A 16443-nucleotide genomic window follows, 5' to 3' on the forward strand; every position below is an offset into this window, starting at 1 on the left:
AGATCTTGTGCGTGAACGAGACTGGGAAAACTCTGGACGTGGGTGTGAGTGTTGTGCGTGACTGAGAATGACTGTGGATGTGAATTGTTTTTATTCTGTTTTATTCTTGAGTGTTCCTGCTCACGCTGAATTGGCATGTGCCTTCTGATTCATTAATGTCAAAGCTGCTCTGACAAAAAAAAAAAAAGAGACTTAGATATATATGACATTTGGAATAATTAATTTTATGACCTGTGTTGTACATTTCGGAAAATGTTGTTGCACTAATGCAAAATTATATTCATTTGCATACCTTCATGCGGTTGTAGTCATGACGTGACTGCGTTTGGTTTTTGTTTTTTTCCGATCTTGGCCAGTGTCCACATGTTGCTGCATGTTGGTATCTCTTTTCAACTCCAGGAGATCCAGAGGACAGAATAGTACAGACAGGTCAGTTCCGCGCTATATACAATCATCAGATTCAAATGTTAACAGTTCCTACACACACCCAAGGACCTTCCTTCTTACATTTACGACATGTGTATAAGGTGTGAAGCCTGAAGTCCAAATATTAAATAAACACTTTCACAGAAGGTACAAGTATAACAAAACAAATGCGCTTTTATTCAAAAATATAACTGCAGAAAAAAGAACCCGTGTTAGGGTGCGACATTGACACGCATTTGCTACGACCGCTTCAGTGGCGCAACGGTATCAACTGTTGACTGGTAATCAAAACTTCACGGGTTCGATTCTGGACGAGTCCGTTTTGAGAAGTGAGCTGCTCGTATTCTTACTGTTTTAGAATAAAAACATACATTCGATTCCAGTCTGTAACTGGGATTGTGAACATGACTGAGAGAATAAAACTGAATTTAAAAAAAACAAAAAACAAAGCTAACCTTTACAAGTATCATAAATCACACCGGCTGTTACAGACTGGAATCAAATGTATGTTTTTATTCTTATTCTAGATCTTCATTTATCTATTTGAATGACATCCAATTTGCCTGTGTTTACAGTAGATGTCTTTTGAAAATACATCTTTTTATTATTTTTGAACTGTTTAGTTTTTTTTTAAATAGGGAATCTGTTGTTGCACTGACAAGGGTTTAGGATGCTGATTTTTGTAGTATTCTAGCTTCAGATACAATTATGTAGTTCTTATTCCCTTGTGCTCGCTTTTTATCTAGCTTTATCTGTTGCTTTTGATGGTTGCACCTTCATTCTTGTATGTATTTAACTTGCTTTGTAAGTTGCCTTGCATAACAGCATCTGTTAAATATCTGCCCACATCCTGACCACATCAGGGGCAGTACAAGAAATAGTACCTGGCTGGGCCACAGCTCGTTGTGTTACTATAGCACACCAGATGCTGCTCTTGTGCATTTCAGACCTTCTTTCTTTTGTCAGGATGTTTGTGTTGGATATGGAAGAGCTTATGCTCTGCTGATGTATAGAACATCGGTGGCTGCTCCAGAAATTAGAAGAAATTATCTTCCTCAGATAAACTTTTTGTTTAAGCCCTTTTTTAAAAAAGAAGTTACAAGTTACGGGTTGGGTGGGTTTTTTCAGGAGAAAATTATCCACACAAGTTTGCATAATACTCTGAAAGTATCTTAATGTGTCCTCTGGCAAGTATATTATGACCTCAGTTGGTGAGTATAATTAACACTAGAATCCCTGAAACCCCTCCTTTAACCGTCACCTTATCGTGGTGGAGGGGTTTGCGTGTCCCAATGATCCTAGGAGCTCTGTTGTCCGGGGCTTTATGCCCCTGGTAGGGCCACCCAAGGCAAACTGGTCCTAGGTGAGGGATGAGACAAAGAGCGGTTAAACAAACCTCCTATGAAGAAAAACCATTTTGGACGGCGTTTTCCCTTGCCCGGACGCGGGTCACCGGGGCCCCACTCTGGAGCCAGGCCTGGAGGTGGGGCTCGATGGCGAGCGCCTGGTGGCCGGGCCTGCACCCATGGGGCTCGGCCGGGCACAGCCCGAAGAGGCAACGTGGGTCCCCCTTCCCATGGGCTCACCACCTATGGGAGGGGCCAAGGAGGTCGGGTGCAGTGTGAGTTGGGTGGTGGCCGAAGGCGGGGACCTTGGCAGTCCGATCCTCGGCTACAGAAACTGGCTCTTGGGACATGGAATGTCACCTCTCTGAAGGGGAAGGAGCCTGAGCTAGTGCGCGAAGTTGAGAGGTTCCGGCTAGATATAGTCGGGCTCACCTCGACGCACAGCTTGGACTCTTGAACCAATCTCCTTGAGAGGGGCTGGACTCTGTACCACTCTGGAGTTGCCCCCGGTGAGAGGCGCCGAGCAGGTGTGGGTATACTTATTGCCCCCCAACTTGGAGCCTGTACATTGGGGTTTACCCCGGTGGACGAGAGGGTAGCCTCCCTTCGCCTTCGGGTGGGGGGACGGGTCCTAACTGTTGTTTGTGCGTATGCACCGAACAGCAGTTCGGAGTACCCACCCTTTTTGGAGTCCCTGGAGGGGGTGCGAGAGGGCATACCTTCTGGGGACTCCCTCGTTCTGCTGGGAGACTTCAATGCTCACGTGGGCAATGACAGTGAGACCTGGAAGGGCGTGATTGGGAGGAATGGCCCCCCTGATCTGAACCCGAGCGGTGTTTTGTTATTGGACTTCTGTGCTCGTCACGGATTGTCCATAACGAACACCATGTTCAAGCATAGGGGTGTTCATATGTGCACTTGGCACCAGGACACCCTAGGCCTCAGTTCGATGATCGACTTTGTGGTCGTGTCGTCGGACTTGCGGCCACATGTCTTGGACACTCGGGTGAAGAGAGGGGCGGAGCTGTCAACTGATCACCACCTGGTGGTGAGTTGGCTTCGATGGTGGGGGAGGATGCCGGTCAGGCGTGGTAGGCCCAAACGTGTTGTGAGGGTCTGCTGGGAACGTCTGGCAGAGCCCCCTGTCAGAAGTAGCTTCAACTCCCACCTCCGGCAGAACTTCGACCACATCCCGAGGGAGGTGGGGGACATTGAGTCCGAATGGGCCATGTTCCGTGCCTCTATTGTTGAGGCAGCTGACCGGAGCTGTGGCCGTAAGGTGGTCGGTGCCTGTCGTGGCGACAATCCCCGAACCCGCTGGTGGACACCGGCGGTGAAGGATGCCGTCAAGCTGAAGGAGTCCTACAGGACCCTTTTGTCCTGTGGGACCCCGGAGGCAGCTGATAGGTACCGGCAGGCCAAGCGGAATGCGGCTTTGGTGGTTGCTGAGGCAAAAACTCGGGCGTGGGAGGAGTTTGGGGAGGCCATGGAGAATGACTTTCGGACGGCTTCGAGGAGATTCTGGTCCACCATCCGGCGTCTCAGGAAGGGGAAGCAGTGCAGTGTCAACACTGTATATGGTGGGGATGGTTCGCTGCTGACCTCGACTCGGGACGTTGTGGGTCGGTGGGGGGAATACTTCGAAGACCTCCTCAATCCCATTAACATGCCTTCCAATGAGGAAGCAGAGCCTGGGGACTCAGAGGTGGGCTCCCCCATCTCTGGGACTGAGGTCACCGAGGTGGTCAAAAAACTCCTTGGTGGCAGGGCCCCGGGGGTTGATGAGATACGCCCGGAGTTCCTCAAGGCTCTGGATGTTGTAGGACTGTCTTGGCTGACACGCCTCTGCAACATCGCATGGACATCAGGGACAGTGCCTCTGGATTGGCAGACCGGGGTGGTGGTCCCCCTCTTTAAGAAGGGGGATCGGAGGGTGTGTTCCAACTACAGAGGGATCACACTCCTCAGCCTCCCTGGAAAAGTCTATTCAGGGGTCCTGGAGAGGAGGGTCCGTCGGATAGTCGAGCCTCGGATTCAGGAGGAACAGTGTGGTTTTCGTCCTGGTCGCGGAACAGTGGACCAGCTCTATACCCTTAGCAGGGTCCTGGAGGGTGCATGGGAGTTTGCCCAACCAGTCTACATGTGTTTTGTGGACTTAGAAAAGGCATTCGACCGTGTCCCTCGGGGAATCCTGTGGGGGGTACTCCGAGAGTATGGGGTGCCGGCCCCCCTGATAAGGGCTGTTCAGTCCCTGTACGATCAGTGCCAGAGCTTGGTCCGCATTGCCAGCAGTAAGTCGAACCCGTTTCCAGTGAGAGTTGGACTCCGCCAGGGCTGCCCTTTGTCACCGATTCTGTTCATAACTTTTATGGACAGAATTTCTAGGCGCAGCCAGGGTGTTGAGGGGGTCCGGTTTGGTGGGCTCAGGATTGGGTCACTGCTTTTTGCAGATGATGTTGTCCTGTTTGCTTCATCAGGCCGTGATCTTCAGCTCTCTCTGGATCGGTTCGCAGCCGAGTGTGAAGCGGCTGGGATGAGAATCAGCACCTCCAAATCCGAGACCATGGTCCTCAACCGGAAAAGGGTGGAGTGCCCTCTCAGGGTTGGTAGTGAGATCCTGCCCCAAGTGGAGGAGTTCAAGTATCTCGGGGTCTTGTTCACGAGTGAGGGAAGAATGGAGCGTGAGATCGACAGGCGGATCGGTGCGGCATCCGCAGTAATGCGGGCGTTGCATCGGTCTGTCGTGGTGAAAAAGGAGCTGAGCCACAAGGCGAAGCTCTCAATTTACCAGTCGATCTATATTCCTACCCTCACCTATGGTCATGAGCTATGGGTAGTGACCGAAAGAACGAGATCGCGAATACAAGCGGCTGAAATGAGTTTCCTCCGCAGGGTGTCTGGGCTTTCCCTTAAAGATAGGGTGAGAAGCTCAGTCATCCGGGAGGGGCTCAGAGTAGAGCCGCTGCTCCTCCGCATCGAGAGGAGTCAGATGAGGTGGCTCGGGCATCTGATCAGGATGCCTCCTGGACGCCTCCCTGGTGAGGTGTTCCAGGCACGTCCAACCGGGAGGAGGCCCCGGGGAAGACCCAGGACACGCTGGAGGGACTATGTCTCTCGACTGGCCTGGGAACGCCTTGGGATTCTCCCGGAAGAGCTAGAAGAAGTGGCCGGGGAGAGGGAAGTCTGGGCATCTCTGCTCAAGCTGCTGCCCCCGCGACCTGACCTCGGATAAGCGGGAGACAATGGATGGATGGATGGATCCCTGAAACCTACGAAAAAACTCATAATCCTGGCCCACCTTAAATCCCTTTGCACCTCTCCATCAGTGTCTTTTGTTTTGTAAATGTGTCTATCAGCACAAGCAGCCTGCTGTCCTATCTCCCCTAAAAATAGAGCTCAACTCGGGCAAAAAAGTTCACCCATCTCAAGCCAAGGCTCTTTATCCATGGTTGAGCTGCCTGGATTTGTATAGGGTAAATAATATATCGTCATTTCGAAGAAGTCTGACTGAAGCGTTAACTTCAGTATGCAAGCATTGGCAATGGCACGAGCATACAGTCAGACTTCTTTTTTTTTGGCACAAACACCGTTCAGATCTAAACACTAGCATGGAGAGTCGCTTGTGTACCATGGAGTTTATAGCATCGGGTGGAAGCTGCTGTCAGACTTTTTGTGGCATTACACATGTACTTTGTCAGCATTTCCGTGTCGATGAAACACAGGAAGCTCTGCAGTCTACTTGTGACTTTATGCTGTGTATGTGCATGTATATTTACATTTAAGCAGTGTTTGCCAGTATCAATTGGTGGGTGTGTGTGTGTGTGTATATATATATATACGTGTGTGTGTATATATATGCGTGTGTGTGTGTGTATATGTGTGTGTGTGTATATATATATATATGTGTGTATATATATATATATATATATATATATACTGTATATATATATATATATATATATATATATATATATAATAATGTGTATGTATGTATATATGTGTGTATATACATATAATGTACAGTATCTCATAAAAGTGAGTACACCCTCACATTTTTGTAAATATTTTATTATATCTTTTCTTGGGACAACGCTGAAGATATGACACTTTTATACAATGGTAAAGTACAGCTTGTATAACAGTGTAAATTTGCTGTCCCCTCAAACTAACTCATCACACAGCCATTAATGTCTAAACCACTGGCAACAAAACTGAGTACACCCGTAAGTGAAAAATGTCCAAATTGTGTCCAAAGTGTCAATATTTTGTGTGGCCACCATTATTTTCTAGCACTGCCTTAACTCTCTTGGGCATGGAGTTCACTAGAGCTTCACAGGTTGCCACTGGAATCCTCTTCCACTCCTCCATGACGACATCACGGAGCTGGTGGATGTTGGAGACCTTGCGCTCCTCCACCTTCCGTTTGAGGATGCCCCACAGATGCTCAATAGATAGATAGATACTTTATTAATCCCAATGGGAAATTCACATTTTCCAGCAGCAGCATGCTGATACAATAAATAATATTAAATTTAAGAATGATAATAATGCAGGTGAAAAAAAAGACAATAACTTTGTATAATGTTAAATGTTAACGTTTACCCCCCTGGGTGGAATTGAAGAGTCGCATAGTTTGGGGGAGGAACGATCTCCTCAATCTGTCAGTGGAGCAGGACAGTGACAGCAGTCTGTTGCTGAAGCCAACAATAGAGCCTGCCTTCCTCACCAGTTTGTCCAGGCGTGAGGCGTCTTTCCTCTTAATGCTGCCTCCCCAGCACACCACCGCGTAGAAGAGGGCGCTCGCCACAACTGTCTGATAGAACATCTGTAGCATCTTATTGCAGATGTTGAAGGACGCCAGCCTTCTAAGGAAGTATAGTCGGCTCTGTCCTTTCTTGCACAGAGCATCAGTATTGGCAGTCCAGTCTAATTTATCATCCAGCTGCACTCCCAGATATTTATAGGTCTGCACCATCTGCACACAGTCACCTTTGATGATCACGGGGTCCATGAGGGGTCTGGGCCTCCTAAAATCCACCACCAGCTCCTTGGTTTTGCTGGTGTTCAGTTGTACGTGGTTTGAGTCGCACCATTTAACAAAGTAATTGATTAGGTCCCTGTACTCATCCTCCAGCCCATTCCTGATGCAGCCCACGATAGCAGTGTCATCAGTGAACTTTAGCACATGGCAGGACTCTGAGTTGTATTGGAAGTCCGATGTATATAGGCTGAACAGGACCGGAGAAAGTACAGTCCCTTGTGGCGCTCCTGTGTTGCTGACCACAACGTCAGACGTGCAGTCCCCAAGACGCACATACTGAGGTCTGTCTTTAAGATAGTCCACGATCCATGCCACTAGGTATGAATCTAATCCCATCTCTGTCAGCATGTCCCTAAGGAGCAGAGGTTGGATTGTGTTGAAGGCGCTAGAGAAGTCTAAAAACGTAATTCTTACAGCAACACTGCCTCTGTCCAAGTGAGAGAGGGATCGGTGTAGCATATAGATGATGGCATCCTCCGCTCCCACCTTCTCCTGATATGCAAACTGCAGTGGGTCAAGGGCGTGTTGAACCTGTGGCCTAAGGTGGTGAAGAAGCAGCCTCTCCATGGTCTTCATCACATGTGATGTCAGAGCAACAGGCCGAAAGTCATTCAGCTCTCTAGGATGTGATACCTTTGGGACTGGGGTGATACAAGATGTTTTCCAAAGCCTCGGGACTCTCCCCTGTTCCAGGCTCAGGTTGAAGATGCGCTGTAGAGGACCCCCCAGCTCCGATGCACAGACCTTCAGCAGTCGTGGCGATACTCCATCTGGACCGGCTGCTTTGCTGGCACGAAGTCTCCTCAGCTCTCTGCTCACTTGCGCTGTTGTAATTATGGGTGGGGATGTCTCTCCTATGCTGGTATCAACATAAGGATGTGTGGAGGGTGCAGTACTCCGAGGTGAGAGTGAGAGTGGGTTAGGGTGGTCAAACCTATTAAAGAAGTTGTTCATTTGGTTTGCTCTCTTCACGTCTCTCTCGATGGTGGTACCCCGCTTTGAGCTGCAGCCAGCGATGATCTTCATCCCATCCCATACTTCCTTCATGCTGTTATTCTGCTACTTCTGCTCCAGCTTTCTCCTGTACTGCTCCTTCGCCGCCCTGAGCTGGACTCGGAGTTCCTTCTGCACGCGCTTGAGCTCATGCTGATCACCGTCTTTAAAAGCCCTTTTCTTCTGGTTCAAAAGGCCCTTGAAGTCACTTGTAATCCATGGCTTGTTATTAGCATAGCAGCGTACTGTTCTTACTGGAACTACCATGTCCATACAGAAGTTGATGTAGTCAGTAGTGCAGTCAACAACTTCCTCAATGTTCTCACTGTGAGATCCCTGCAGGATATCCCAGTCTGTAGTTCCAAAACATTCTCTCAGAGTATTCTCATCCTCCGGGGTCCACTTCCTGAGTGATCGTATGGTTACAGGTAGGTATCTCACTTTTGGTTTGTAGTGAGGCTGAAGCAGAACCAGGTTATGATCTGCTTTCCCAAGCGCAGGCAGCGGGGTGGCGCTGTATGCGTCTTTAACGTTTGCATACAGTAAATCAATAGTCTTATTTCCCCGGGTGTTACAGTCCACATACTGGGAGAAGGCAGGTAATGTTTTGTCCAGCGTCACATGGTTAAAGTCTCCAGCGATTAGCACAAGTGCCTCAGGGTGCTGCGTTTGTAACTTAGCAACAGCAGAATGGATGATGTCACTCGCTGACTCCACGTCCGCCCGAGGAGGTATGTGCACGATGACCACAATGACGTGTCCAAACTCTCTGGGCAAGTAATAGGGACGTAAACTTACGGCCAACAGTTCGATGTCCCTGCAGTAAGTGGAGATTTTGACGTTAACATGTCCCGAGTTACACCACCGTTTATTAACATAGAGAGCGAGTCCTCCTCTTTTGTGCATCCCACAGGTACTTGCATCTCTGTCCGCTCTAACTGTGCTAAACCCGGGTAGCTCCACGTTAGCATCTGGGATGTTAGTTGTGAACCACGTTTCACAAAAACACAACAAACTGCATTCTTTGTAGGTTCTGACATTTTCCACCAGCACAGCCAGTTCGTCGATCTTATTTGAGATTGAGTTCACATTCCCTAGAATCACAGAAGGCACCGAAGGCTTAAAACGCTTAAAAATAGGGTTTAGGTCTGCAGTCATGCTTAGCCAGTCCAGCACCTTTACCCTCAGTTTCTTTAGCAAGGCAGTGGTCATCTTGGAGGTGTGTTTGGGGTTGTTATGTTGGAATACTACCCTGCGGCCCAGTTTCCAAAGGGAGGGGATCATGCTCTGCTTCAGTATGTCATGTTGTACATGTTGGCATTCATGGTTCCCTCAAAGAACTATAGCTCTCCAGTACCGGCAGCACTCCTGCAGTCCCAAACCATGACACTCCCACCAACATGTTTGACTATAAGCAAGACACACTTGTCTTTGTACTCCTCACCTGGTTGCCGCCACACACGCTTGACACCATCTGAATCAAATAAGTTTATCTTGGTCTCTTCAGACCACAGGACATGGTTCCAGTAATCCATGTCCTTAGTCTGCTTGTCTTCAGCAAACTGTTTGCGGGCTTTCTTGTGCATCATCTTTAGAAGAGGCTTCCTTCTGGGACGACAGCCATGCAGACCAATTTGATGCAGTGTGCAGCGTATGATCTGAGTACTGACAGGCTGACCCCCCACCCCTTCAACCTCTGCAGCAATGCTTGCAGCACTCGTACGTCTATTTTCAAAAGACAACCTCTGGATATGATGCTGAGCACGTGCACTTAGCTTCTTTGGTCGACCATGGCCAGGCCTATTCTGAGTGGAACCAGTCCTGTTAAACTGCTGTATGGTCTTGGCCACTGTGCTGCAGCTCAGTTTCAGGTTGTTGGCAATCTTCTTATAGCCTAGGCCATCTTTATATAGAGCAACAATTCTTTATTTCAGATCCTCAGAAAGTTCTTTGTCATGAGGTGCCATGTTGAACTTCCAGTGACCAGTATGAGAGAATATGAGAGCGATAACAATAAATTTAACACACCTGCTCCCCATTCACACCTGAGACCTTGTAACACTAATGAGTCACATGACACTGGGGAGGGAAAATGGCTAATTGGGCACAATTTGGACATTTTTCACTTAGGGGTGTACTCACTTTTGTTGCCAGCAGTTTAGACATTAATGGCTTTTTATGGTAAGCCTTTTTTAGTATTTTTATGGTAAGCCTACAGAATTTCATTTTGTTAATAAAAAATCACTTAACGTGCTCTATTGTTTAAAAATACTTTAATATAGAACATAATGCTTCTATGCGTCTGATTATGCAGGATCTTAGTGTAAAACATTTTTAAAAGGATAAATGAACTAAAAAATCATTATTGGAATCTGCCAATCAAGTAACATAAAATAGGTATCCACCATAAAATAAACCTGATCGGCGCATCCCTACAGTCTATCTAATGGAAAACTTTTGTTATCAAGTCAGTAATGGATTTCTTGTTAAGCTGTTATGTTAAAATACTTGTAAGTGTTGGGATGCACCTACTTATTAATCTTTTCAATTTCATTGTAACAAGTTGTCATTCTGTTACATGTAGCATTCTTGTGTCCTTTTCTTTCCAGCAATAGTTTTTTTTTTTTTTAAATTTATACATTTTGTGTTTGAAGTAATTTTAGTTTGTGACACTGTCTGCAAACTTGTCAAATGTGAGGGCTTTTTCTTGATGCTGTGGGCTTATGGTATATGGCAAAGCCACCATTCAGAAGGAAAGCATTCCACATGAAAAGTGTAAAATATTACACTCATTTTCATAATAACTAAGTAATTTTTGTAAATGAGAGCTAAAATAATATAAAATGCATTCTTGTATGTCAAAACTGAATGGTGTCAATTCCTGTAATATCGAATTACAAGGACCTATTCTGTTTTCTTATTATAGATTTTCTCTAGTTTCAGCTCATGTCTGATACAGCCATGTTTAATCCAACCTTTCCACCCTCCTTTTTTTTTCTTTGATTGAGTTTAATATATTGATAATCAGTTAATCTAGTTTTCATTTTCCTCCCTCCTCGGTATGGGCTATTGCTACGTGCCACATGTAATTCTGTGTCTTTTGTTTAATTGCAGTCCCGTGAACTGGAGATTTCTGTATATTGGCGAGATTGGCGGTCACTTTGTGCTGTCAAATTTCTAAGATTAGAAGATTTTCTGGATAATCAGCGGCATGGAATGTGTTTGTATCTTGAACCACAGGGCACATTATTTGCAGAGGTATTTTATTGCATTAACTTTGAATTTTAGCTCTGTTTATGGTTTGAATTTTAGCTCTGTTTATGGAAAATTTTAAGAAAAGAATCGGCAACATATATTACTTTTTCAGGTTACATTTTTTAATCCTGTGATTGAGAGGAGACCAAAACTTCAAAGACAGAAAAAAATATTTTCAAAGCAGCAAGGTAAATGTAGAAAATGTTTGATTTATACACTCTCTTGTGTGTTTGTATATAATATTAGCATGCATCTGCAAAAGGGAACAGTTTAAAGGTTATTTCCACATTAGAATAAAATAGAAGGATAGAGAGAGTGATCAAGCTATGTAACATTTTTGTGGGAATAACCTTTTCCCTTTTATTTGGTATGTGTGTATTGTTTGTGTGTATATTTATATAGTGAGTGTGTGCGTTTGTGTATGTATGAATCAACTAGATAAAACTACTGTGTGTGTGTGAGTCTACTTCGTACAAGCAATCTCATTAGTCAGTTTGGCTTTTGGTGTCATTGGTCAGCTTTGGCTTTGGTGATGCAATTGAAAAGAGGTGTGAGTCACCAAGAGGAGGAGTAAAGCTGTAGGGGACATACTAGGTATAAAAGTGGATAGGAGGTAACGCACCCTGAAATGACAAAGTCTGAAAAACAGGCTTTAAGGAAACACGCTCGATAGTGGGAGCACCAGTCAGGAGGTTCAGACATAAGACAAATGGAAGAGATATGAAATATTTAATTCTAAAAATTCTGACAAATATGTTATTCATGGACATGCAGGGCACATTTAGGATAAATATATACGCATATGAGATTTCAACAGTCCTAAGAGCTTATTATGTGTAGCAGAAATCATGGTAAAGTCACTGCAATGTGAGTTTAGCCTTAAAAGATTCAACGTTGTTTGAAGCTTTATTTCTTCATCTATTTGGGTGGGTGGGTGTATATATATATATATATATATGTGTGTGTGTGTGTTAATATATATAATATATTATTTATATATATTTTTAATAAATTTGCAAAAACCTCAAGTAAACTTTTTTCACGTTGTCATTAATGGGGTGTTGTGTGTAGAATTCTGAGGAAAAAAATGAATTTAGTCCATTTTGGAATAAGGATGTAACATAACAAAATGTGGAAAAAGTGATGCGCTGAGAATACTTTCCGGATGCACCATATGTGTGTGTGTGTGTATGTATGTATGTATATATGTGTGTGTATGTGTATATGTATGTATATTTATATGTGTGTGTGTGTGTGTAATATATATATATATATATATATATATATATATATATATATATATATATATATATATATATATATATATATATATATATATATATATATATATATAGTGTGTGTGTGTATATATGTATGTATGTATGTATGTGTGTATATACAGTATGTGTGTGTGTATACGGTATCTCACAAAAGTTGTACACCCCTCACATTTTTATAAATATATCTTTTCATGGGACAACACTGAAGATATGACACTTTGATACAATTTAAAGTAGTCTGTGTACAGCTTGTATAACAGTGTAATTATTATAAAGCCATTAATGTCTAAATGTCTAAACTGCTGGCAACAAAAGTGAGTACACCCCTAAGTGAAAAATGTCCAAATTGTGCCCAATTAGCCATTTTCCCTCCCCGGTGTCATGTGACTCGTTGGTGTTACAAGGTCTCAGGTGTAAATGGGGAGCAGCTGTGTTAAATTTGGTGTTATCGTTCTCACACTCTCTCTCATACTGGTCACTTGAAGTTCAACATGGCACCTCATGACAAAGAACTTTCTGAGGATCTGAAATAAAGAATTGTTGCTCTACATAAAGATGGCCTAGGCTATAAGAAGATTGCCAACACCCTGAAACTGAGCTGCAGCACAGTGGCCAAGACCATACGGCAGTTTAACAGGAATGGTTGCACTCGGAGCAGGCTTCGCCATGGTCGACCAAAGAAGTTAAGTGCTTGGCATCATATCCAGAGGTTGTCTTTTGAAAATAGACGTATGAGTGCTGCCAGCATTGCTGCAGAGTTTGAAGGGGTGGGGGGTCAGCCTGTCAGTGCTCAGACCATACGCCGCACATTGCATCAAATTGGTCTGCATGGCTGTCATCCCAGAAGGAAGCCTCTTCTAAAGATGATGCACAAGAAGGCCTGCAAACAGTTTGCTGAAGACAAGCAGCCTAAGGACATATTTTACTGGAACTATGTCCTGCGGTCTGATGAGACCAAGATAAACTTATTTGGTTCAGATGATGTCAAGCGTGTGTGGCAGCAACCAGGTGAGGAGTACAAAGACAAGTGTGTCTTGCCTACAGTCAAGCATGGTGGTGGGAGTGTCATGGTTTGGGGCTGCATGAGTGCTGCCGGCACTGGGGAGCCACAGTTCTTTGAGGGAACCATGAATGCCAACATGTACTGTGACATACTGAAGCAGAGCATGATCCCCTCCCTTTGGAAACTGGGCCGTAGGGTAGTATTCCAACATGATAACGACCCCAAACACACCTCCAAGACAACCACTGCCTTGCTAAAGAAACCAAGGGTAAAGGTGCTGGACTGGCTAAGCATGTCTGCAGACCTAAACCCTATTGAGCATCTGTGGGGCATCCTCAAACGGAAAGTGGAGGAGCGCAAGGTCTCCAAAATTCACCAGCTCCGTGATGTCGTCATGGAGGAGTGGAAGAGGATTCCAGTGGCAACCTGTGAAGCTCTAGTGAACTCCATGCCCAAAAGAGTTAAGGCAGTGCTAGAAAATAATGGTGGCCACACAAAATATTGACACTTTGGACACAATTTGGACATTTTTCACTTAGGGGTGTAGTCACTTTTGTTGCCAGCGATTTAGACATTAATGGCTGTGTGTTATTTTGAGGGGACAGCAAATTTACACTGTTGTACAAGCTGTACACTGACTACATTGTATCAAAGTGTCATATCTTCAGTGTTGTCCCATGAAAAGATATGCTAAAATATTTACAAAAATGTGAGGGATGTACTCACTTTTGTGAGATACTCTGTATGTATGTTTATGTATGTATGTATGTATGTATGTATGTATGTATGTATGTGTATATACAGTCGTATGAAAAAGTTTGGGAACTCCTCTCAGCCTGCATAATAATTATCTTTCAACAAAAAAGATAACAGTGGAATGTGTATCATTTCCTAGGAACATCTGAGTACTGGGGTGTTTTCCAAACAAAGATTTTTAGGGAAGCAGAATTTAGTTGCATGAAATTAAATCAAATGTGAAAAACTGGCTGTGCAAAAATTTGGTACCCTTGTAATTTTGCTGATTTGAATGCATGTAACTGCTCAATACTGATAACTTGCAACATCAAATTTGTTGGATTAGCTTGCTAAGTTTTGAACTTCATAGATAGGTGTGTCCAATCACGAGAAAAGGTATTTATGGTGGTCCATTGCAAGTTGTGCTTCCCTTTGGACTCTGCTCTGAAGAGTGACAGCATGGGATTCTCAAAGCAACTCTCAAAAGATCTGAAAACAAAGATTGCTCAGTATCATGGTTTAGGGGAAGGGTACAAAAAGCTATCTCAGAGGTTTAAACTGTCAGTTTCAACCGTAAGGAATGTAATCAGAAAATGGAAGGCCACAGGCACAGTTGCTGTTAAACCCAGGTCTGGCAGGCCAAGAAAAATACAGGAGCGGCATATGCGCATGATTGTGGGAATGGTTACAGACAACCCACAGGTCACCTCCAAAGACCTGCAAGAACATCTTGCTGCAGATGGTGTCTGTACATCTTTGTGCAAATTACGCTGAATTGTAGACCGAACATCTGTATGGCATGGTGATGAGAAAGAAGCCCTTTCTGCACTCACGCCACAAACAAACAGATTTGCTTGTTATATGCAAATGCTCATTTAGACAAGCCAGATTCATTTTGGAACAAAGTGCTTTGGACTGATTAGACAAAAATTTTAGTTATTTGGTCATAATAAAAAGCACTTTACATAGCGGAAGAACAACACCGCATTCCAAGAAAAACACCTGCTACCTACTATCAAATTTGGTGGAGGTTCCATCATGCTGTTGGGTTGTGTGGCTAGTTCAGGGACTGGGGCCCTTGTTAAAGTCGAGGGTCAGATAAATTCAACCCAATATCAACAAATTCTTCAGGATAATGTTCAAGCATCAGTCACAAAGTTGAAGTTATGTAGGGGTTGGATATTCCAACAAGACAATGACCCAAAACACAGTTCGAAATCTACAAAGGCATTCATGCAGAGGGAGAAGTACAATGTCCTGGAATGGCTGTCACAGACCCCCTGACTTGAATATCATTGAAAATCTGTGGGATGTTTTGAAGCAGGCTGTTTGTGCTCGGCAGCCATCAAATTTAACTGAACTGGAGAGATTTTGTAAGGAAGAATGGTCAAAAATACATCCAGAACCCACACACTCATCAAAGGCTATAGGAGGTGTCTAGAGGCTGTTATATTTGCTAAAGGAGGCTCAACTAAGTATTGATATCTCTGTTGGGGTGCCCAAATTTATGCGCCTGTCTAGTTTTGTTATGATGCATTTTGCATATTTTCCGTTAATGCAATAAACTTAATGTCACTGCTGAAATACTGTTTCCATAAGGCATGTCATATATTAAAAGGAAGTTGCTACTTTGAAAGCTCAGCCAATGATGAACAAAAATCCAAAGAATTAAGAGGGGTTCCCAAACTTTTTCATATGACAACATATGGCAACAGAGAAGCTGTCTTCCATGATTCATGTCCGGCCGACCCCCAGTCATTTTTCCAGGAAAGCTCCAAGCCCAGTCCAGTTATTTTGTCTTAACTTGTGTGTGATACATATTTACATATGTAAATATATTTTAACTAAACAATTACACACTTTTACTTACTACAACATCCATCCATCCATTATCCAACCCGCTGAATCCGAACACAGGGTCACGGGGGTCTGCTGGAGCCAATCCCAGCCAACACAGGGCACAAGGCAGGGAACCAATCCCGGGCAGGGTGCCAACCCACCGCAGGACACACACAAACACACCCACACACCAAGCACACACTAGGGCCAATTTAGAATCGCCAATCCACCTAACCTGCATGTCTTTGGACTGTGGGAGGAAACCGGAGCGCCCGGAGGAAACCCACGCAGACACGGGGAGAACATGCAAACTCCACGCAGGGAGGACCCGGGAGGCGAACCCAGGTCCCCAGGTCTCCCAACTGCGAGGCAGCAGCGCTATCCACTGCGCCACCGTGCCGCCCCTTACTACAACAGCACCAACAAAATAAGTCCCCTTTAATTGTCTCTCGAGCAAATGGCCATCCCATATACATAGACATTCTCTTTAAACACACCAAATTCACACTTTTGTTCAGAAAAAAT

The 16443-nt window shown here is 44.6% G+C and overlaps 1 protein-coding gene across 1 annotated transcript in view; it reads left to right on the plus strand.

Annotated features, from left to right (window-relative positions):
• Positions 1 to 16443, plus strand: part of LOC114658388 (serine/threonine-protein kinase N2-like) — a 161818-nt gene that overhangs the window by 106549 nt on the left and 38826 nt on the right. Inside the window, exons 9-10 of the mRNA XM_051932786.1 lie at positions 10921 to 11064; positions 11174 to 11249. Of these exons, the coding sequence (XP_051788746.1) occupies positions 10921 to 11064; positions 11174 to 11249 (220 nt within the window). The remainder of the gene's footprint in view (positions 1 to 10920; positions 11065 to 11173; positions 11250 to 16443) is intronic.

Source organism: Erpetoichthys calabaricus, chromosome 10 (genome assembly GCF_900747795.2).
Source record: "Erpetoichthys calabaricus chromosome 10, fErpCal1.3, whole genome shotgun sequence".
Classification (NCBI taxonomy): domain Eukaryota; kingdom Metazoa; phylum Chordata; class Cladistia; order Polypteriformes; family Polypteridae; genus Erpetoichthys; species Erpetoichthys calabaricus.